The 16,005-nt window shown below is 60.1% G+C and overlaps 1 protein-coding gene across 2 annotated transcripts in view; it reads left to right on the top strand.

Moving 5' to 3' along the window:
• Positions 1-16,005, top strand: part of Grm4 (glutamate metabotropic receptor 4) — an 82,264-nt gene that overhangs the window by 65,053 nt on the left and 1,206 nt on the right. For both annotated transcript variants that reach the window (XM_021630005.2, XM_060369144.1), the window contains 4 exons: positions 4,439-4,639; positions 4,832-4,968; positions 7,570-8,505; positions 11,422-11,668. In XM_021630005.2, the coding sequence (XP_021485680.1) occupies positions 4,439-4,639; positions 4,832-4,968; positions 7,570-8,505; positions 11,422-11,668 (1,521 nt within the window). The remainder of the gene's footprint in view (positions 1-4,438; positions 4,640-4,831; positions 4,969-7,569; positions 8,506-11,421; positions 11,669-16,005) is intronic.

Below are 16,005 nucleotides of genomic sequence, written 5' to 3'. Positions count from 1 at the left end.
GTAGGTTCAAGCCTGACCAGTGCCTGGAGGCCACAAGAGCCTCTAGAATGGCTGAAGCAGAGCAAGGGGAGGGGTGGTAAGGCTGGAGAGCTGGAGAGGGTGGGCTGGGCCACATGCTAATTAGCAAAGCCTTTCCAGAGGAAGGAAGCTGCTGGGCTGCTGGATGGATGGCAGAAAGGGCCGGACCCAGGGAGGAGGTGACAGGGTCTGGGGCAGGGGCAGGGCCAGTGGCTGGTTGCTGAGCTGCTGAAGGGCCTCAGGCCAGGGAGAGAGGACAAGAAGCCACCACGAACATCAGGAGCGAGCACGAGCGAGCACGGTCGGAGATGTGCAGAGAAGGGTGGGGGCAGGAGAGAGCGCGGCGCCGCCAGGAAGGGAAGTATCCTCACAGTGGTGTAGCTTGGGGGTTCAACACATGCTGAACTCACTGGCTTTGGCACTCTCCTGGAGGCCCCCAGGGACACAGACCCCCCCACTTAGGTTTCTGCTGCCACCCCTCTGTCCCCTCCCCCACCCTTGCCAGCTCTGGCTCTTCCTCACACTCTCTTGGCACCCTTCTCTACTAAAACGCCCGCCCCTGACTGGCATGGTGGAGTACACCTATAATTTCAGCACTTGGGAGGCAGAGGCCCGCACCCATGCACGCGCGCAGGCATGCACACGCTCACACGCACACACACATGTGAATCTCTGCATGTCTGGGGCTGGTGAGCGAGCTAGCTCCGTCCTGAAGGCGTCCACAGGAGTGGCCCTCAGGACGGCGCAGGATCGGGCGTGTGGAGGAGGGGAGGGGAGCTGTGGACCATGATTATTTCAACCTTGAAAACTCATTCCGATTACAATTTACAACCTGGCGACAAAGGCCGTGGACGCCGCAGTAACTACCGCTCAGGGCCCTGAGAGAGAAAATCCTCCCTGCGCGCCCAGCTGCCTGTCACCCGTGGCTGAGCCAAATGCATCTCTGCCTCTCGGTGCCCCAGGACACAATTAGGACATCTTCAAACTGTTGCTGCTGTCACCGCACCATGTGTCTGGAATTTATCTCCTCCTGTGGCTCTCCCTGAGCACGTGGGCCTTGCCTCCTCCCAGGGCTGTAGGGCTCCGGCTGGGCCTGGGCTTTCACTCACCTGTGACAGAGCACACAGACCCCCGCTTCCCCTGCCACCTCCCTGCTTAGACCTGCGGGCGGGGTGACCCTCACGCTGTCTGGGGAGCCCTGGGGCAAGAGGTTAGGATTCAGTCCCCATCTCCATCGAAAAGCGCTTCGCACAGTCATTATGGCCTTCTGTGGGGTACAGATCTGGAGTCCGAGGCTGGAAAAGGACAGGAAGGGGAAGAGAGAAAGATGGGAGAGGAACAGAAAAGGTAGAAGGCTCGCTCACAGCCTGGCTCGCTTCTGGTAGGCTGTCCTGCTGTGTGACGTCTGGAGCTGGGCTAGCGTGGTGAGGAGTCGGGCCAGCCCTGTGATGTGCTGGTTGGAGAGCCGAGGGCGCTGGGCATCAGTCTGCAGCTAGATCCCTTCCACAGGCAGTAGACACAGGCTTTCCTGTGAGGCAGCTCCCGAGGGGCGTCTGTGTCCTTAGCATCCCTTTCCCCAGTGACTTGTGACCCCAGTGGGAGCACAGGGGGCCCTGGGGGCCAGGGGCAGTCTTTGAGACACCTTTTCTGCTGGAGCTGCCTCTCGCTCCATTCTGTATCCTTGCCTGACAATTCACTTCTTGTCGGGTGTGCCATGAGTGGAGGTGTGATGGCGACTGTGAGGGTATGGGGCTCAGGGCTTGGGGCTGGCGCCAGGAGGGGGTCCCGACTGGGATAGCCAGGAAAGACCCAGCCCCTTGGCTGCCTCCTCTCTCTTTCTTGGCTCTCAGCAGCCCACAGGCTCTGCCAAGAAGACAGGCTGGGCACACCGGAGGAAGCCGCATGATGCTGCTCCAGCTGTTTGTGTCTTGGCCTAGAACTGACAGAGCTGTTAGATTAGACAGTGAAGCTCGGAGGCAGCACAGGCCAGGTGTGCTGCAAGAGGGCTGCAGACCAGCTCTGGAGCTTGGGTACTTGGCCTGCCACCCAGCGGCCCTACTTTGTCTGTGGCAGAAGCACGCCTCTTGTGAAGAGAGGGTTGCCAGGTAACCAGCTGCTACCTGCCCCTCCCCGTCCCAGGACACTGCTACTGGCATCTCCAGTGTCCACTTGCAACCAAAAACTACCTATTCTGGATGAGCCAAGGATAGTCCTGGCCAGCAGAGCTAAGTGACCTGTCACCACCGTGCCATAGCCCATCAGCCCTGCCTTCTGGTTCCAGGAGACTAGCAGTGTCTCTCCTGGTGTGAGGGGACTGGAGAGTGGACACTCTAGAGATGTGTGTTGAGTCCTCCCGACCTCGGGTCTGCTTCTGCGGTGCCCTGGGCAGGGGGATGGACATGTTGATCTCCAAAGTTCCTAGGGAGGGGTGGGGTGGGTGGGTGCCAGCCTACCCACCTGGCCTCTGCACATTCCCCTGTCACCCTAGGGCTGTGCTTCACGGCACGGCTTGTGTCCTTGGGCAGGGATCTGGGAGTGTGGCTGAGACAGCCATCATGGCCTTTTTCTGCTTGTGTCAAGGCAGCGTGTAGGGTACATGGCTTGCGAGTAGCCGGGGGCCCCTGTCCCAACACCGCTGCGTCTCTGGACCCTTTTACCAGCTTTCTTCCCAAGCTCAGGCCCGGGGTTAGAATGCCTGCAGCCGCCTCCTGCTGGGACCCTGGTTGTTGCCCAGCATTTCTGTGCCTTAGTCTCTCCATCGCGGCCAAGGGACTAATCACTCATGTCAGCGAGGTCAGGGGTCCTGAGTTCAGTCCTGAGACCCGCACAGTGGAAACTGGGACCTAACCCCTCCAGGTTGCTCCCTGACACCCACACCTGGACTGCAGGCCGTGAGCTCCACACGTAATCAGTAAATGTAATTTTAAAAAGGATTAAGGGGGCTGGAGAGCTGGTGGTTAACAGCACTCGCTGCTCTTCCGGAGGACCCGGTCAGTTACCAGCACCCACACGACAGCTCCATCCAGGGGGCCTGATTCTCTCTCCTCGCCTCCATGACACACAATGTTCCACTGCATACATGCAGACAACACATACACATAAATAAGTGTAAACAGAAGCAGTAAGGAATCCAGTGAGCTGCTCCGCAATGCCAGACTCGGACAGGGCTCTCAGCCCAGCGCCTGCTCACAGGAGCTCAGCAGATCCTGGAAGACAGTTTTTAAAATCAGTGTCATGGTGGACCCAGACCAGGAGCTACCGCCTCTAGGGAGACTTCCTGGATGTGGCAGTCCAGGGGTCGCTGCTGTCACTTCCAAAGCCCCTTTCTGACCACTCATAGCTAGATGACACTGGCTGGTCACCCACCCGCACCTCATCGTCCCCCAGTCTCATTGCTGGAAAAGGGTTGGTAGACGCCATAGGCCCCTGACGGTTAGGGACACCCAGACCTCTGGACGCTCAGGAGCTAGCACAGGGCAGCTGAGCAGGAGATGCGCGGTGGACCAGGCTACTTACAGAGTAGGGACGAGGGGTTACAGTCAGGAATGGGGGTGAGTGCAGCGGAAGCTCTGCCCTCAGTTCCTCCGTGGCCACAGAGACTGAGCCCCCTTCCTTTCATGTCCCCCAGCTTGTCCACTCTAAACCTCCCTGGAGCCCAAGGCCGCATGTAATTAGGGAAGAGTTGCATTGGAGTGGCTGGGAGGCGAGGCTTGACCCGCACGTGAGGGTCCAGTGACACCAGCGTCCCTCCACAGCTGGCCTGGTGGATGTGGCAGCTGTTTCGCCGGGAGGGTCGTGCCCTGCCACGGGGAGGTGTGCGGGGGGGGGGGCTGGGGGCACTCCGGCAGTGAGAAGGCTGCTGGTGGGCGGGTTCCCTCACCCCAGCTCCTGGGGCGGCTGAAGTGGGGAGGCTTGGGTAGGGATGATGGCAATGCCTGGTGTCCGGTGACCAGAAGCCACTGAGGGCATCGGAGCCCAGGTGTAGCCTCTTCAGGCCTCCTTCTGCCTGTGTCTTAGGAAGAGGGTGTCGTGTTCTGCGTGGCAGCCCCTGGTGAGCTGCTTTCAGGACACCACGACCCTTGGGAGACACGCAAGCTCCTCTCCTGGCTGTTCCCAAGCCTGTGGGGGCCAGCTATTTCCCTGGTGACCTCAGGTCAGCTGACAGAGGGCTAGCAGATACTAGCGGGTCATTGCCGCTGAAGGTGGCAGTCAAGGGCCTCATTAGCATAGGGCTGTGGGTCTGGGGTCACCTTCCGGGCCCGTTGGGTCACCCTCTTCCGATACACCTCAGGCTGGTGCAGTAGCCACAGGCCGTCAGATCGGGAGGGCTGGCTGCGCTGAGGCAGGGGTAGGCCCTGGCTCCCCTGCCCTGCTGGGCTCCGAGGGCCTCATGGGTGCCCGGCGTGGTGTCCCCCCACAGACCGGGAGCGCATCGGGCAGGACTCGGCCTATGAGCAGGAGGGGAAGGTCCAGTTCGTGATTGACGCCGTGTACGCCATGGGCCACGCGCTGCACGCCATGCACCGTGACCTGTGTCCTGGCCGTGTGGGCCTCTGTCCTCGCATGGACCCCGTGGATGGCACCCAGCTGCTCAAGTACATCAGAAACGTCAACTTCTCAGGTGGGGCATGGGGCAAGGGCCTGCTTGACCCTGGGGAGGCCCGGGCCAAGCAGCCGCGGGGCTCTGGGGAGGGAATGGTGGCTAGCGGCCCTTCAGATGTTCTGTGCAGGAATCCTCCCCGAGATGCCTCTTGGTGGAGTTGCTAAGCCAGCCTGGGCCCGGGTGGAGGCTCAGCCAAGCCCTCCCGTGCAGGCATTGCCGGGAACCCTGTGACCTTCAATGAGAACGGAGACGCACCCGGCCGGTACGACATCTATCAGTACCAGGTGCGCAACGGCTCAGCCGAGTACAAGGTCATCGGCTCCTGGACCGACCACCTGCACCTCAGAGTAAGCACGGACGGGGAGGGAGCATGGGCACACAGCGCAGGGGCAGGCTGGGCTGGAGGTCACTGGCCGACACCCAGCTACCTGAGCTGCTCAGGCCTCCCACGGAGGCTTTTGCTTCTTCACGGATTCTGTGACCCAGACTTGTCACACCGTCCTGGCTTACCCAGAGATGCTGTGGCTTTCCTTCCTGCTCTTGGGGTGGTACCCAGCAGGGCATTGTCTGGGGCTCGGTCAGCTCCCAGTGGGCAAGGCACGACACCCCGCAGTCTCTTCCAGGCGAGGGCCCCCAGGAGCCCTGCCCAGCATGCGTCCCTCAGGCCAGGCCTCAGAGCCTTCTCCATGGAGCAAATGTCTCAGGACGCTGTCCTTTGGCAGGGATTTTCCTGAGGTCACCCAGCTTGGAGGGACAGAACCTGTAGCAAGGTTCCCTGGACGCCAGCTAGAGAGGAGGCAGGTCAGGGTGTGCTGTGTGCAGGGGACAGCAGCAGCCAGGCCCATCCACACGGCAGCCTGGCTCGTTCGCACATGCACCCATCTCCACAGCTGCAGTCCTAACCATGTGTCTTGCTGACGGCTGGGAGCTCTGTGAGACGGACATTGTCCTGTCCCTGTTTCATAGATGCTTGGCCTGAAGGCTGGGGAGGGGTGTGTGTATAGTTCTGAAAGTCTGCTCTTCCCTCCCCACCAGTCTGTCTGTCCCCAAGTTCCAGCTTGGCCCAGCCCGGGGCACGGTCCTGGGTGTCCTGGTCTGTGAGGAAGGGACCGAGTCAGTGGTGAGGGCTGGGCCTCCCAGTCTGCTCCCTGTGTGACTAGGTTTAGGTTGCCCAAGTTGCCGCAGCAGGCTTCCTGGAGCTGACTGAGAGGGCCCAGCCTGCTGAGGGCATCTGCAGGTGGAGGCAGCTGGCCTGGTAGGGTGCCACTGAGGTCCCTGCGGCAGACTCAGGAGGTAACAAGTGACAAGGTGGCCTCCTACCAGTGGCCCTGGAACACATGGTCCAGGGTTTTCTCAGGGGGCCTAGGACTAGTCTATCTTTATGGGGACCAGGGAACAGCCACTGTCTTCCTGCGATCTCATCATTCTCCCAGGACTGCTGTTCAGTCACTGCTCCCATTGGCTGCTAGCATGACACATCCCATAATACCCAGAGCCCAGGACAACCTCTCCATTGGGCTTCCTGTGTACCTTGCCCTCCCCATTCCCTTCTGCCCAGTTCTGGAGCCCTCGGAATAGCCTCAGCCAGCCAGGCACGTTTCTACAGGAGAGGGCACTCAGGAAAACATACACACACACACACACACACACACACACAGCTACAGATTCATAGACCCATACACACACACAGACCACCCCCCACAGACCCACACAGACACAGACCCCCCCAGACCCACACAGACACACAGACACACACACACAGCTACAGATTCATAGACCCATACACACACACAGACACAGACCCCCCCAGACCCACACAGACACACAGACACACACACACAGCTACAGATTCATAGACCCATACACACACACAGACACAGACCCCCCCAGACCCACACAGACACACAGACACACACACACAGCTACAGATTCATAGACCCATACACACACACAGACCACCCCCCACAGAGACCCACACAGACACAGACCCCCCCAGACCCACACAGACACACAGACACACAGACACACACACACACACAGACCCACACAGACACAGACACACAGACCCACACACACACACACAGACCCACACACACACACACAGACCCACACAGACACACAGACCCACACAGACACACACACAGACACACAGACCCACAGACACACACACACACACACACACACACACACACACACACTCTCTCTGTCCCTTTAGGCCAGGCTTGCTGCTCCAGGACAAGGTGGCAGCCTCCCTGCCCTTCTGGCACTCCCTTTGACCAGGCCTCCCCAGGTTCAAGGAGCTCCCTGGCCCAGCACCTGCAGGCCACTGGGTCACTCCCCCGCCCCGTGCTGGAAGGGGTTTGGGAGGGCCTGCCAAGCCTCCCCTGGCTCGCTTTGCTTCCAGCAGCCGCCATCCCCAGCGCCTGGGTGCCGGGCTCGCACGCTGAGCCGGATGTAGGGGTGGTCACCCAGGTCACCATGGAGCGTCTTCTGCTTGAATCTTTGTTCTTGCTTTCAGCTGAGCAGGACTCCGGAGTCGCTGGGCAGGAGCTCAGGTGGAGCTGTGCCCCTCCCCAGAGCACCCTCACACACGGAAGGGGCTTGTTCACACAGGCGTGCGGGGGTGGGGGTGTCTAAGTCCCTCCTGGCAGCACTGTTTCCAGGCTCCTGCGGCTTTGCATTGGTGCTTAGCGTGACCCAGGCTAGGTATCACCTCTGTGCTCCCTGGACTCAGTTTCTCCGGATGAGTGTCGGGTTTGGAATTCTCCCCAGGTTAGCCGTGTCTGGGTCACACCATAAGGTGTCTGATTCCAGCTCTGGTGAGGTCCAGGTAGCCGGGCTTTCGGCCAGTGATGGGCTGATGCAGCTGTGGAGATCTCGGGGCGGGGGTAAGGTCTGGGCACTGCCTGCGCGTCCTGACGCCAGCCCCATGGTGCTGTCCTTGCCAGATAGAGCGGATGCAGTGGCCAGGGAGCGGCCAGCAGCTGCCGCGCTCCATCTGCAGCCTGCCCTGCCAGCCGGGCGAGCGCAAGAAGACGGTGAAGGGCATGGCCTGCTGCTGGCACTGTGAGCCCTGCACGGGGTACCAGTACCAGGTGGACCGCTACACCTGCAAGACCTGCCCCTACGACATGCGGCCCACGGAGAACCGCACGGGCTGCCAGCCCATCCCCATCGTCAAGCTGGAGTGGGACTCGCCCTGGGCCGTGCTGCCCCTCTTCCTGGCCGTGGTGGGCATCGCCGCCACGCTGTTCGTGGTGGTCACCTTCGTGCGTTACAACGACACGCCCATCGTCAAGGCCTCGGGCCGGGAGCTGAGCTACGTGCTGCTGGCGGGCATCTTCCTGTGCTACGCCACCACCTTCCTCATGATCGCGGAGCCGGACCTGGGCACGTGCTCGCTGCGCCGGATCTTCCTGGGGCTGGGCATGAGCATCAGCTACGCGGCCCTGCTCACCAAGACCAACCGCATCTACCGCATCTTCGAGCAGGGCAAGCGGTCGGTCAGCGCCCCGCGCTTCATCAGCCCGGCCTCGCAGCTGGCCATCACCTTCAGCCTCATCTCGCTGCAGCTGCTGGGCATCTGCGTGTGGTTTGTGGTCGACCCCTCGCACTCGGTGGTGGACTTCCAGGACCAGCGGACACTTGACCCCCGCCTGGCCAGGGGCGTGCTCAAGTGCGACATCTCTGACCTGTCCCTCATCTGCCTGCTGGGCTACAGCATGCTGCTCATGGTCACGTGCACGGTGTACGCCATCAAGACCCGCGGCGTGCCTGAGACCTTCAACGAGGCCAAGCCCATCGGCTTCACCATGTACACCACCTGCATTGTCTGGCTGGCCTTTATCCCCATCTTCTTTGGCACCTCACAGTCGGCCGACAAGGTGGGTGGTGGGGTCAGGACTGGAGGCAGAGTGGGGAGTGAGAGCAGGCGCCCAGGACCCCGTTAGACCCCTTCCTTTATACCTCATTCTGTTTTCTTCCTCAACTGCCAGCACCCCGCTCCTCCCCACCCCAGGTTTCTCTCTCTCTCTTCCCTGCTGAGGGTGGGGACAAACACCCCCTTCTCTATGGGGAAGTGCCCTGGGGGTGTGTGGCCCCAGGAAGCTGGCAGCTTGAGGAATTGCTTTTGACCTCCCCAGGGGGCTCGCTCCTGTGTGCCCTGCAGGGGCATCTGGGTCTGTGGCTGCTCGGCCACAACATGGCAGCTAAGGCCCCGCCGTCCTGGACCCCCGTCCTCCAAGGCGCTCCTCCGTGGATGGTCCCTTCGGAATCCAGAGGGGCAGAGGGGCGCCCCCTGAGCCGCAGAGCAGGCAGCTCTCCTGAGCGTGTGGACCACCCAGCCCTTGCCTCTCCCGGCCTCCAAATGGAGCCAGAGTGGAGAGACTGGGTTTTGAGTCCTTGCCACTTGGGACACCAGCCAAGACAGACAGATAGACAGAGGGATTGTGTGTTTGTGTGTGAGTGTGTCTGTGTGTATGCATGCGTGTGTGCAAGCAGGAGCAGGTGTAAGCGCCGCCTTTGTGTCTATGCTCAGCAGTAGGCGAACTGTGCGTGAGGTACACTGGGCCAGTGGGCATGGGGAGTGGCTGACATGTGCCAAGGGATTCACAGCTGCCTGGACAGATGAGTGTGCACACAAGGATGCAGGCGCTGGGGTGCTTACAGGTGCCATGTAGTTGTCTGAACCGATCTGCACCCAGCTGCAGGGAGGGAGTATAAGCCAGCTGTGTGTGTGAGTTCAGGTACGCGTGTGCGGGTGTCAGCAGGAGGGTCTGGCTCCCTGGTGTGGTGTGAGCCTCGGCCAGGATTCTCGGGCTTGGCAGCGGTGAGGTCTTGCTGTGTGCCCTCTGGAGCGGTCATTCTTTTGTGTGAGGTCACTGCTCAGCCAGCCTGGGGCAGGATGTGGCTGTGTAGTCAGCCAGAACAGAGGAGGCTCCTGGGTTTGCACAGAGTACCACGGTCCCCACTGGGTCAACCTGAGTGAGAGCCGAGCTCCTCAGACCCCCACAGCCCTGGCGCGGAAACAGGGATGATGGCCCGCACACACAGCTCCCGCCCTCTGCTTTGTCCCCTGTCATCCTGGGGTTCAGTGGCTCTGGCTGGCGGGCTTCAGAGAGGACTCCACAGAGCGCCAGCAGTGCCCGCTGGCCAGGCCTGTCATGGTGGCAGGGCTGGCCCTGAGGCCGGATGGCTAGGTCATGAGGTCACGCTGCAGGCTGGCCCTCACTCTGCTGCCTTAGACCATCCTGAGGCCCGTCTCCCTCCCACACTCCTTGCCACCTGAGTTCTAGAGCACCTCAGCTTCTCTAGAAGGGATCACCAGCTCCCCGCTCCTGGGAGCCACATACACTCTACACAGGGACATGGGAATGGTGCTGGAGCCAGAGACCAGATCCAGCGTCAGAGGGCACCTCCGGGTCCCGGGGCGAGGAGAGAACCCGAGTGGGCAGCTGCTCTCTACCTGGAGGTGGCTGGGACACCGGGACAGCAGATTCTAGCCCGAGCTGCTCCTGACCCTTTTGTGTCCTCGGAAAGGCTCCTGGAAAAGGAAGCTGGAGAAGCTTCACCACAGGGCGCCATTCATGGCTGGGCAAAGGCTCACGCAGTTCCCGTGCATGTACTAGAGTCCGAAGTGCTGTGCCCTCTGTCAATGAACAGTGGTGCCAGGAACCCACAGAGGGCAGCAGGCTCGCCAGCGTCTCACTGTGGGCCGGGTAGACAGCTCGTCCTCTTTGGACCCCTGTGCCCCAGAAAGGAGTACAGACTTGTGCCCCACACTGCTGGGCTAGTGGCAAGACGTAGCTGACGCCTTTGGGGAGTCAGGGCGGTCTTCCTAGAAGAATGGAACCTCAGCCACCCTCTGGGGCAAGAACCCCGGCTTGGGGGCATTTCCTGTCTCCTCCATGCCGGCACCTGGAGCCTCAGCTGAGCTTAGAGGGGCAGCTGGGGCCTGGCTCACCTGTCAGGAGGAGGGAGGGAACCAGGGCAGGGCGGTAGCAATTGCAATGGCTGGGCTCTGTTTGGAGGGCTTCCTCCATTATAGAATGGATTATCCGACACCCAGATTAATGGGCTCTCATTTTGCTAAACATCTGTCACCGTTAGTGCCGGAAAGCGAGCATGAAATGGGCTTTGACAGTGTGGCTGCCACAGCCATCTTCAGCTGGGTGTCCTGGGTCCCCAATCAGGGCCTGTTCTACATGGGTGGCACCTGAGGATAGTCACTGGGCGAGGGGCAGCTGGGAGCCATCCCAAGGCACCGGTGGGTGCTCCTGTCACCTGCAGTGGCTCGGGCAGGGATTGCTCCTACGAAGCTGTGGTCATCTGTCCAGGCTGGATGTAGGGGGCTGTCTCCCGGGCTCCCGGACCCCACCACACAGCGCCTGCCATGCACTTAGCACCGTTAACTCTGCCCTAGCCACGGCCCCATGAGGTAGGTACTGTAGGCCTGATGAGTACATAAGGAGATGGAGGCACAAGGCCTGACCTTCCCAAGTTCACGTTAGGATGTGAGTCCCAGGAGCTCTGAAGGGCCAGCTTCGTAGTTTGACTTCTTTCTGCCCGAAGCCATCAGGTGCAGAATGGGTCTGTCCCAGCTGTGTCTGCTCCTAGGTGGGTGCTGGAAGGTCAGGGACCTCCAGGAGAGGCAGCTGAGCAGAGTGGAATGGAGCCAGAGTGGGGGGCGAGGCTGGGGCAGGCCGGGCGGGGCCAGGTGGGTGGAGTCTCGGCAGAGCAGGGCGGGGCCGAGGGGTGTGAGGGCGGGGCCGGCTCTGACCCCCACCTGCGGCCACCTACAGCTGTACATCCAGACAACCACGCTGACAGTCTCCGTGAGTCTGAGCGCTTCGGTGTCCCTGGGAATGCTCTACATGCCCAAAGTCTACATCATCCTCTTCCACCCGGAGCAGAACGTGCCCAAGCGCAAGCGCAGCCTCAAAGCTGTGGTCACCGCCGCCACCATGTCCAACAAGTTCACGCAGAAGGGCAACTTCAGGCCCAATGGGGAAGCCAAGTCAGAGCTGTGTGAGAACCTGGAGGCCCCAGGTGAGTGTGTGGCCTGGATCAGGCTCCCACCCAACCCCTTTCCTGCACAGGCCTCCCTGCCCTCTGATAACCTCTGGGAGACAGTAGGTTGAAGGTCAGCACAGTCCTCCGGTCAGGCCCCTCCTGGTGGCTTGAGAGAACTTCAGAGACTCCCTGGCGGTGACCCCATCCCTCTGTGCCCACTAACTTGGCTCTGTGGGTGCTGCGACCCCACCGTGTCCCTATTCTGGCCTGCATCTCTTCATCCCTCTGGGGGAAGGGCTGCGGCAGAGGCCCGGTTCCTTGGAGTAATCCCAGAGGGATCTTCGGCTCTGTCTCTGATGGGGTCTGGAGGAGGGGGACCTGGGACGCTCCGTCCTGGGACAGGAGGCTGAGGATCTAGCAGGGTGAGACAGGCTGATGGCCCGTGGAGCAGCTTCCCCTGGGGTTTGTCAGAGGCCTCACAGAGGAGGCCATGCTCTGGAGTCTTGGCCTGCAGAGCCAGTTGGTGGCAGCAGGGACAAGCTCAGCCCGGGGGCTCTATCCTCAGGTGAGACTCAGAGGAAGTGAGGGCCCCTCCTGAGATTATTCGGCAGGGCTGGCCTCCACATGGTGTCTTTCTTCCCCTGTGCTGTGGCCTCTTTGTCCCCGGGGTCGCCATTCTCTCTGTGGTGGATTATATCTCTGACTTCTGACGTGTCCCCACCTTGTGCCAACAGCTTCCCCCGCAATTTCCTTCCCTATGCTTGCTCCCCCTCTGGTAAAATCATGTAACCCCTGTCCTCTGACCCTGACCCTTCCTTCAGGAACTGCCTTAAGATGGGAGGGGGCCGAGGGTCCTCTGCTTCCGTGTAAGGATCCTCAATACAGCTAGGTCTGTGTTTCTGACTTGGGCACAGCCAGAAACACAGTGTCCTTCCTGTGGACACTTACCCATTCCACCCCTGTCCCTCCTGCACTGGTGCAGGAGCAGCTGCGCACACACACAGCTGCACACACACAGCTGCACACACACAGCTGCACACACACAGCTGCACACACACACACAGCTGCACACACACAGCTGCACACACACAGCTGCACACACACAGCTGCACACACACACACAGTTGCACACACACACAGCTGCACACACACAGTCTATTGAGAGCAGGAGGGGGTCACTATTACACTCATCAGCCGGTGGCGGCCACAGGGGAGGGCCTTCACAGAGTTTTCGTGGCCCGACTGACACTGTCCCTCTGTCCCACTCAGGCCGGTCACAAGGTCAGAAGAGGAAGCGTGGCAGGTGGGGCGGGGAGCCTCGTCCTCAACCCTGCTCCTGCAAGGGAGGCCCAGCATCCCCTGAAGCCAGGGTCAGAGGTGGCAGCTCCCTGTGTCCTCCGTCTCTCTCAGTGACAGGGCTGCACAGTCATCAATTCTAGGGACAGCCCCACGGAGGGGGTGTGAGAGGGAGGAGTGGGGAGGTGTCACTCCCACGGAACAGGGACATTTTTCACCCTGTCAAGCTCAGGCCACATATCTTTAAACAAACAACAGAATAAATAATTTAGAACCCTGATTGCAGGCAGATTGGTGCAGAGTCCGGGGCGACAAGTGGTGACCCTCAGCCTTGTGCCTCCAGCTGTCTTGCAGATTGCTATATGGTTGGCTGGAGGCTGAACCCTTGGGGAGGCTCTGCCACCCCCCATGCCTTCACTCACAAAGGGAGCGTTCTGCGCCGTTGGGTGCCACCACCCTGGCCTCCCTGCCCAGAGCACCTTTCTGCCCAGCTTCGCAGAGCTCAGGGTCTCCGATGGCCCTTGCTGCTGTGTTTGCTGTCACCTGCCTTACAGGCGGAGAGAGCCAGCGTTCTTCTTGAGGAGGGGTAATCTGTTAGATGACATGGGGATTGCTTGGGAGGCCCTGACGGTGTTCCTGGTTCCCTCCCGGCTGGCTGACTGGTTCAGTGTGCCTTACTGCCAGTCAGCTTGCTGTTCCCATTTTCCAGACGGTGAGTCAGGCTTTGACAAAGGGCTTGGGGGTTCCCTGGCTTGCAGCTGAGGACCAAGACCCCCGTTCTGCAAGCTCTGGAGTCAGTAATTCAGACACTTTAGAGGAAATGGACAGCTCGGGCTAAGCTAGTGGCCAGGACCCAGATGTCTCTTGCCATGTTCTTTCTTGTCTCCTACAGCCTCCCCCCCCCCATGCAGCAGAGCCTGAGGCTTACATTCCCGGCAGGGGATTGGCTCCTCCCACTGTTTAGGTTTTCTTTCCATCTCCAGGCCCTGAGCCGCTGGAGGCTCTTACAGCTGGGAAACAGTTCCCATCAGTTTGCACAGAGATGATGGAGTCTGGGGATTGGCTCATGGCGTCTTGGACTGCTCTCCACTGTGGTTTTGCTGGGGCAGCGGGGTTTAGATGGGGTGGGGGTGTAGGAAGTTTTGGCAGTCCTTTGGGAAAGGCACAAACGGCCACCTTGCTTGCTTTCTAACTGCGGGTATGGAAAAGGAGGGAGCCACCTGAGATCACCCAGGAAGGAGGAAGCCCGCTCCTACTAGAGCGGAACTCTGTAAGTTTCTCATCTGGCGCACCTGCCACCCTGGGTCCCAGCCTCTTCTGAGCTGGCCTAGTCCATCCCAGGCCCAGGTGGCACCCAGTTCTTTCCCATCACCCTGCAGCCCTCTTTGCTATCCAGCTCTCAGATGCAGGGATGCTTTGCATACTGCTGTTCTCATCTTTGCAGGAATGTTAGGGCAGGTTTCCTTCCATTGCACCCAGCATACAGGAGGCCCCTCCCTCACCCCGGCCAGGAGAAAGTTCTTTCCTTAGCTGGACTGAACTCTAGTCCCTGTACCTCCTGAGTTCATAGAACAAAACCAAGAGGCTCAAGTCAAACAGATGCCTCTCTTTAACGTCAAAGGTGGGCAGGAATGAGGTATGGGCCCAGGTTCCTTTCATCTTGTTGCGCCTTTGGTTCTCCAAGGATTGAAGCTGGCTATCTCCGTGTCTGCTGTACCCGTGGAAGAGAAACGAGAGGACAGACGTGCAAGGGAAACAACTTTCACGCTGGTGGAAGTTGCACTCCATCTGGCCTAGTTTATTTCTCGATTGCTGTGATAAACACCATTACCAACAGCAGCTTGGGGCCAGTGGGGAAGCGCTTATTTCATTCTAAAGGGCATAGTCCATCACTGAGCTAATGCAAGAACGCAAGGCAGGCGCTTGCCGCAGAAACCGCGGAGGAAGTTCCTCACTGCCTCGCCGCTGGCCCGTGCTTAGCTGGCTCTTTTATACAGCTCCGATAGACCCACCTGCGTGAAGGTGGCAGAGCCTACAGCGGGCTGAGGCTGCCCGCATTACTCATTAAGCCAGTCCCTCACAGACGTGGCCACAGGCCAAGCTGATCTGGCTAATGCCCCAACAGAGACTCCCTCAAATGACTCGAGGCTGTGTCAAGTTGGTAACTGACCCTAACTAGGACAGCATCCCTCCCTTGGACTCAATTAGCAAGATTTACTGTAGAACGGGCTCAGCTGCAGGAGAGGCTGGGAAACATTGTTCTTCACTTGACAGCCGGTGCCCAGTGTCATGGGGAGATAGCTTGTGGACCTCCACTGCGCCCTGGCCTACCTCCTCTCTTCTAGGTCACATGTCTCTGGCCTGATCTGATGGGCATTTCCCCTTGTCAGAGCTGAAAGAGTCCCAAGTGAAACAGGGCAGCTCCAAGATGGAGACAGCATTTTTCCCCACCCAGTCCCCTTCTAGCCCCCCCCCCCAGGTGCCCTGTCACTGAGGGAGACGGACCCCAAACCTGTCAGGGCAGAACAGAACCAGGGGTGTGGCCAGCTTCCTCATGCCTCCAGTCCCAGCTCACTGACGGACGGGGCATCCCTCCTTTGCTCTGACTGGGCTACCAGGGGAGACACCCACTGCCGGTGAGAGCTGTTGCCATCACCTGGCTGGGCCCCCCAGGCAGGGTGCTCGAGGGTGCTGTGGCCAGGAAGTGGGAGATCCCAGGAATGCCACGTCAGTCTTGGCTGGGCTTGGGGATATGAGCGAGGGCCAGAGCAAGGGCAGAGAAAGCTTGGTCTGAGGTGGCCAGCCTGAGGGACGTGAGCTACCAGGAGTGGACAGGACGGATGCTGCAGCGTCTCTGGGATCAGGGGCTCGTACAGAGGGCTGTGTGAGCCGGCCAAGGCTCTTCTGTGACTCCTTCTCCTCAGGCCTCCTCCACCCCGCCATTCTAACATACTGAGCGCTTTCTCTTCCAAGTATGTAGGGCTGAACCTCCGAAAGACTTCCCTCAGAGGATGTTGTAGGGTTCTGTGATTATATCACACCTCCGAAGAACTATTTTAAGGCATGATAGAGTTGGG

This window comes from Meriones unguiculatus, chromosome 16 (assembly GCF_030254825.1).
Source record: "Meriones unguiculatus strain TT.TT164.6M chromosome 16, Bangor_MerUng_6.1, whole genome shotgun sequence".
NCBI lineage: Eukaryota > Metazoa > Chordata > Mammalia > Rodentia > Muridae > Meriones > Meriones unguiculatus.
Note: the sequence above shows the minus strand (reverse complement) of the source record. Positions and strands in the feature narration are given on the sequence as shown.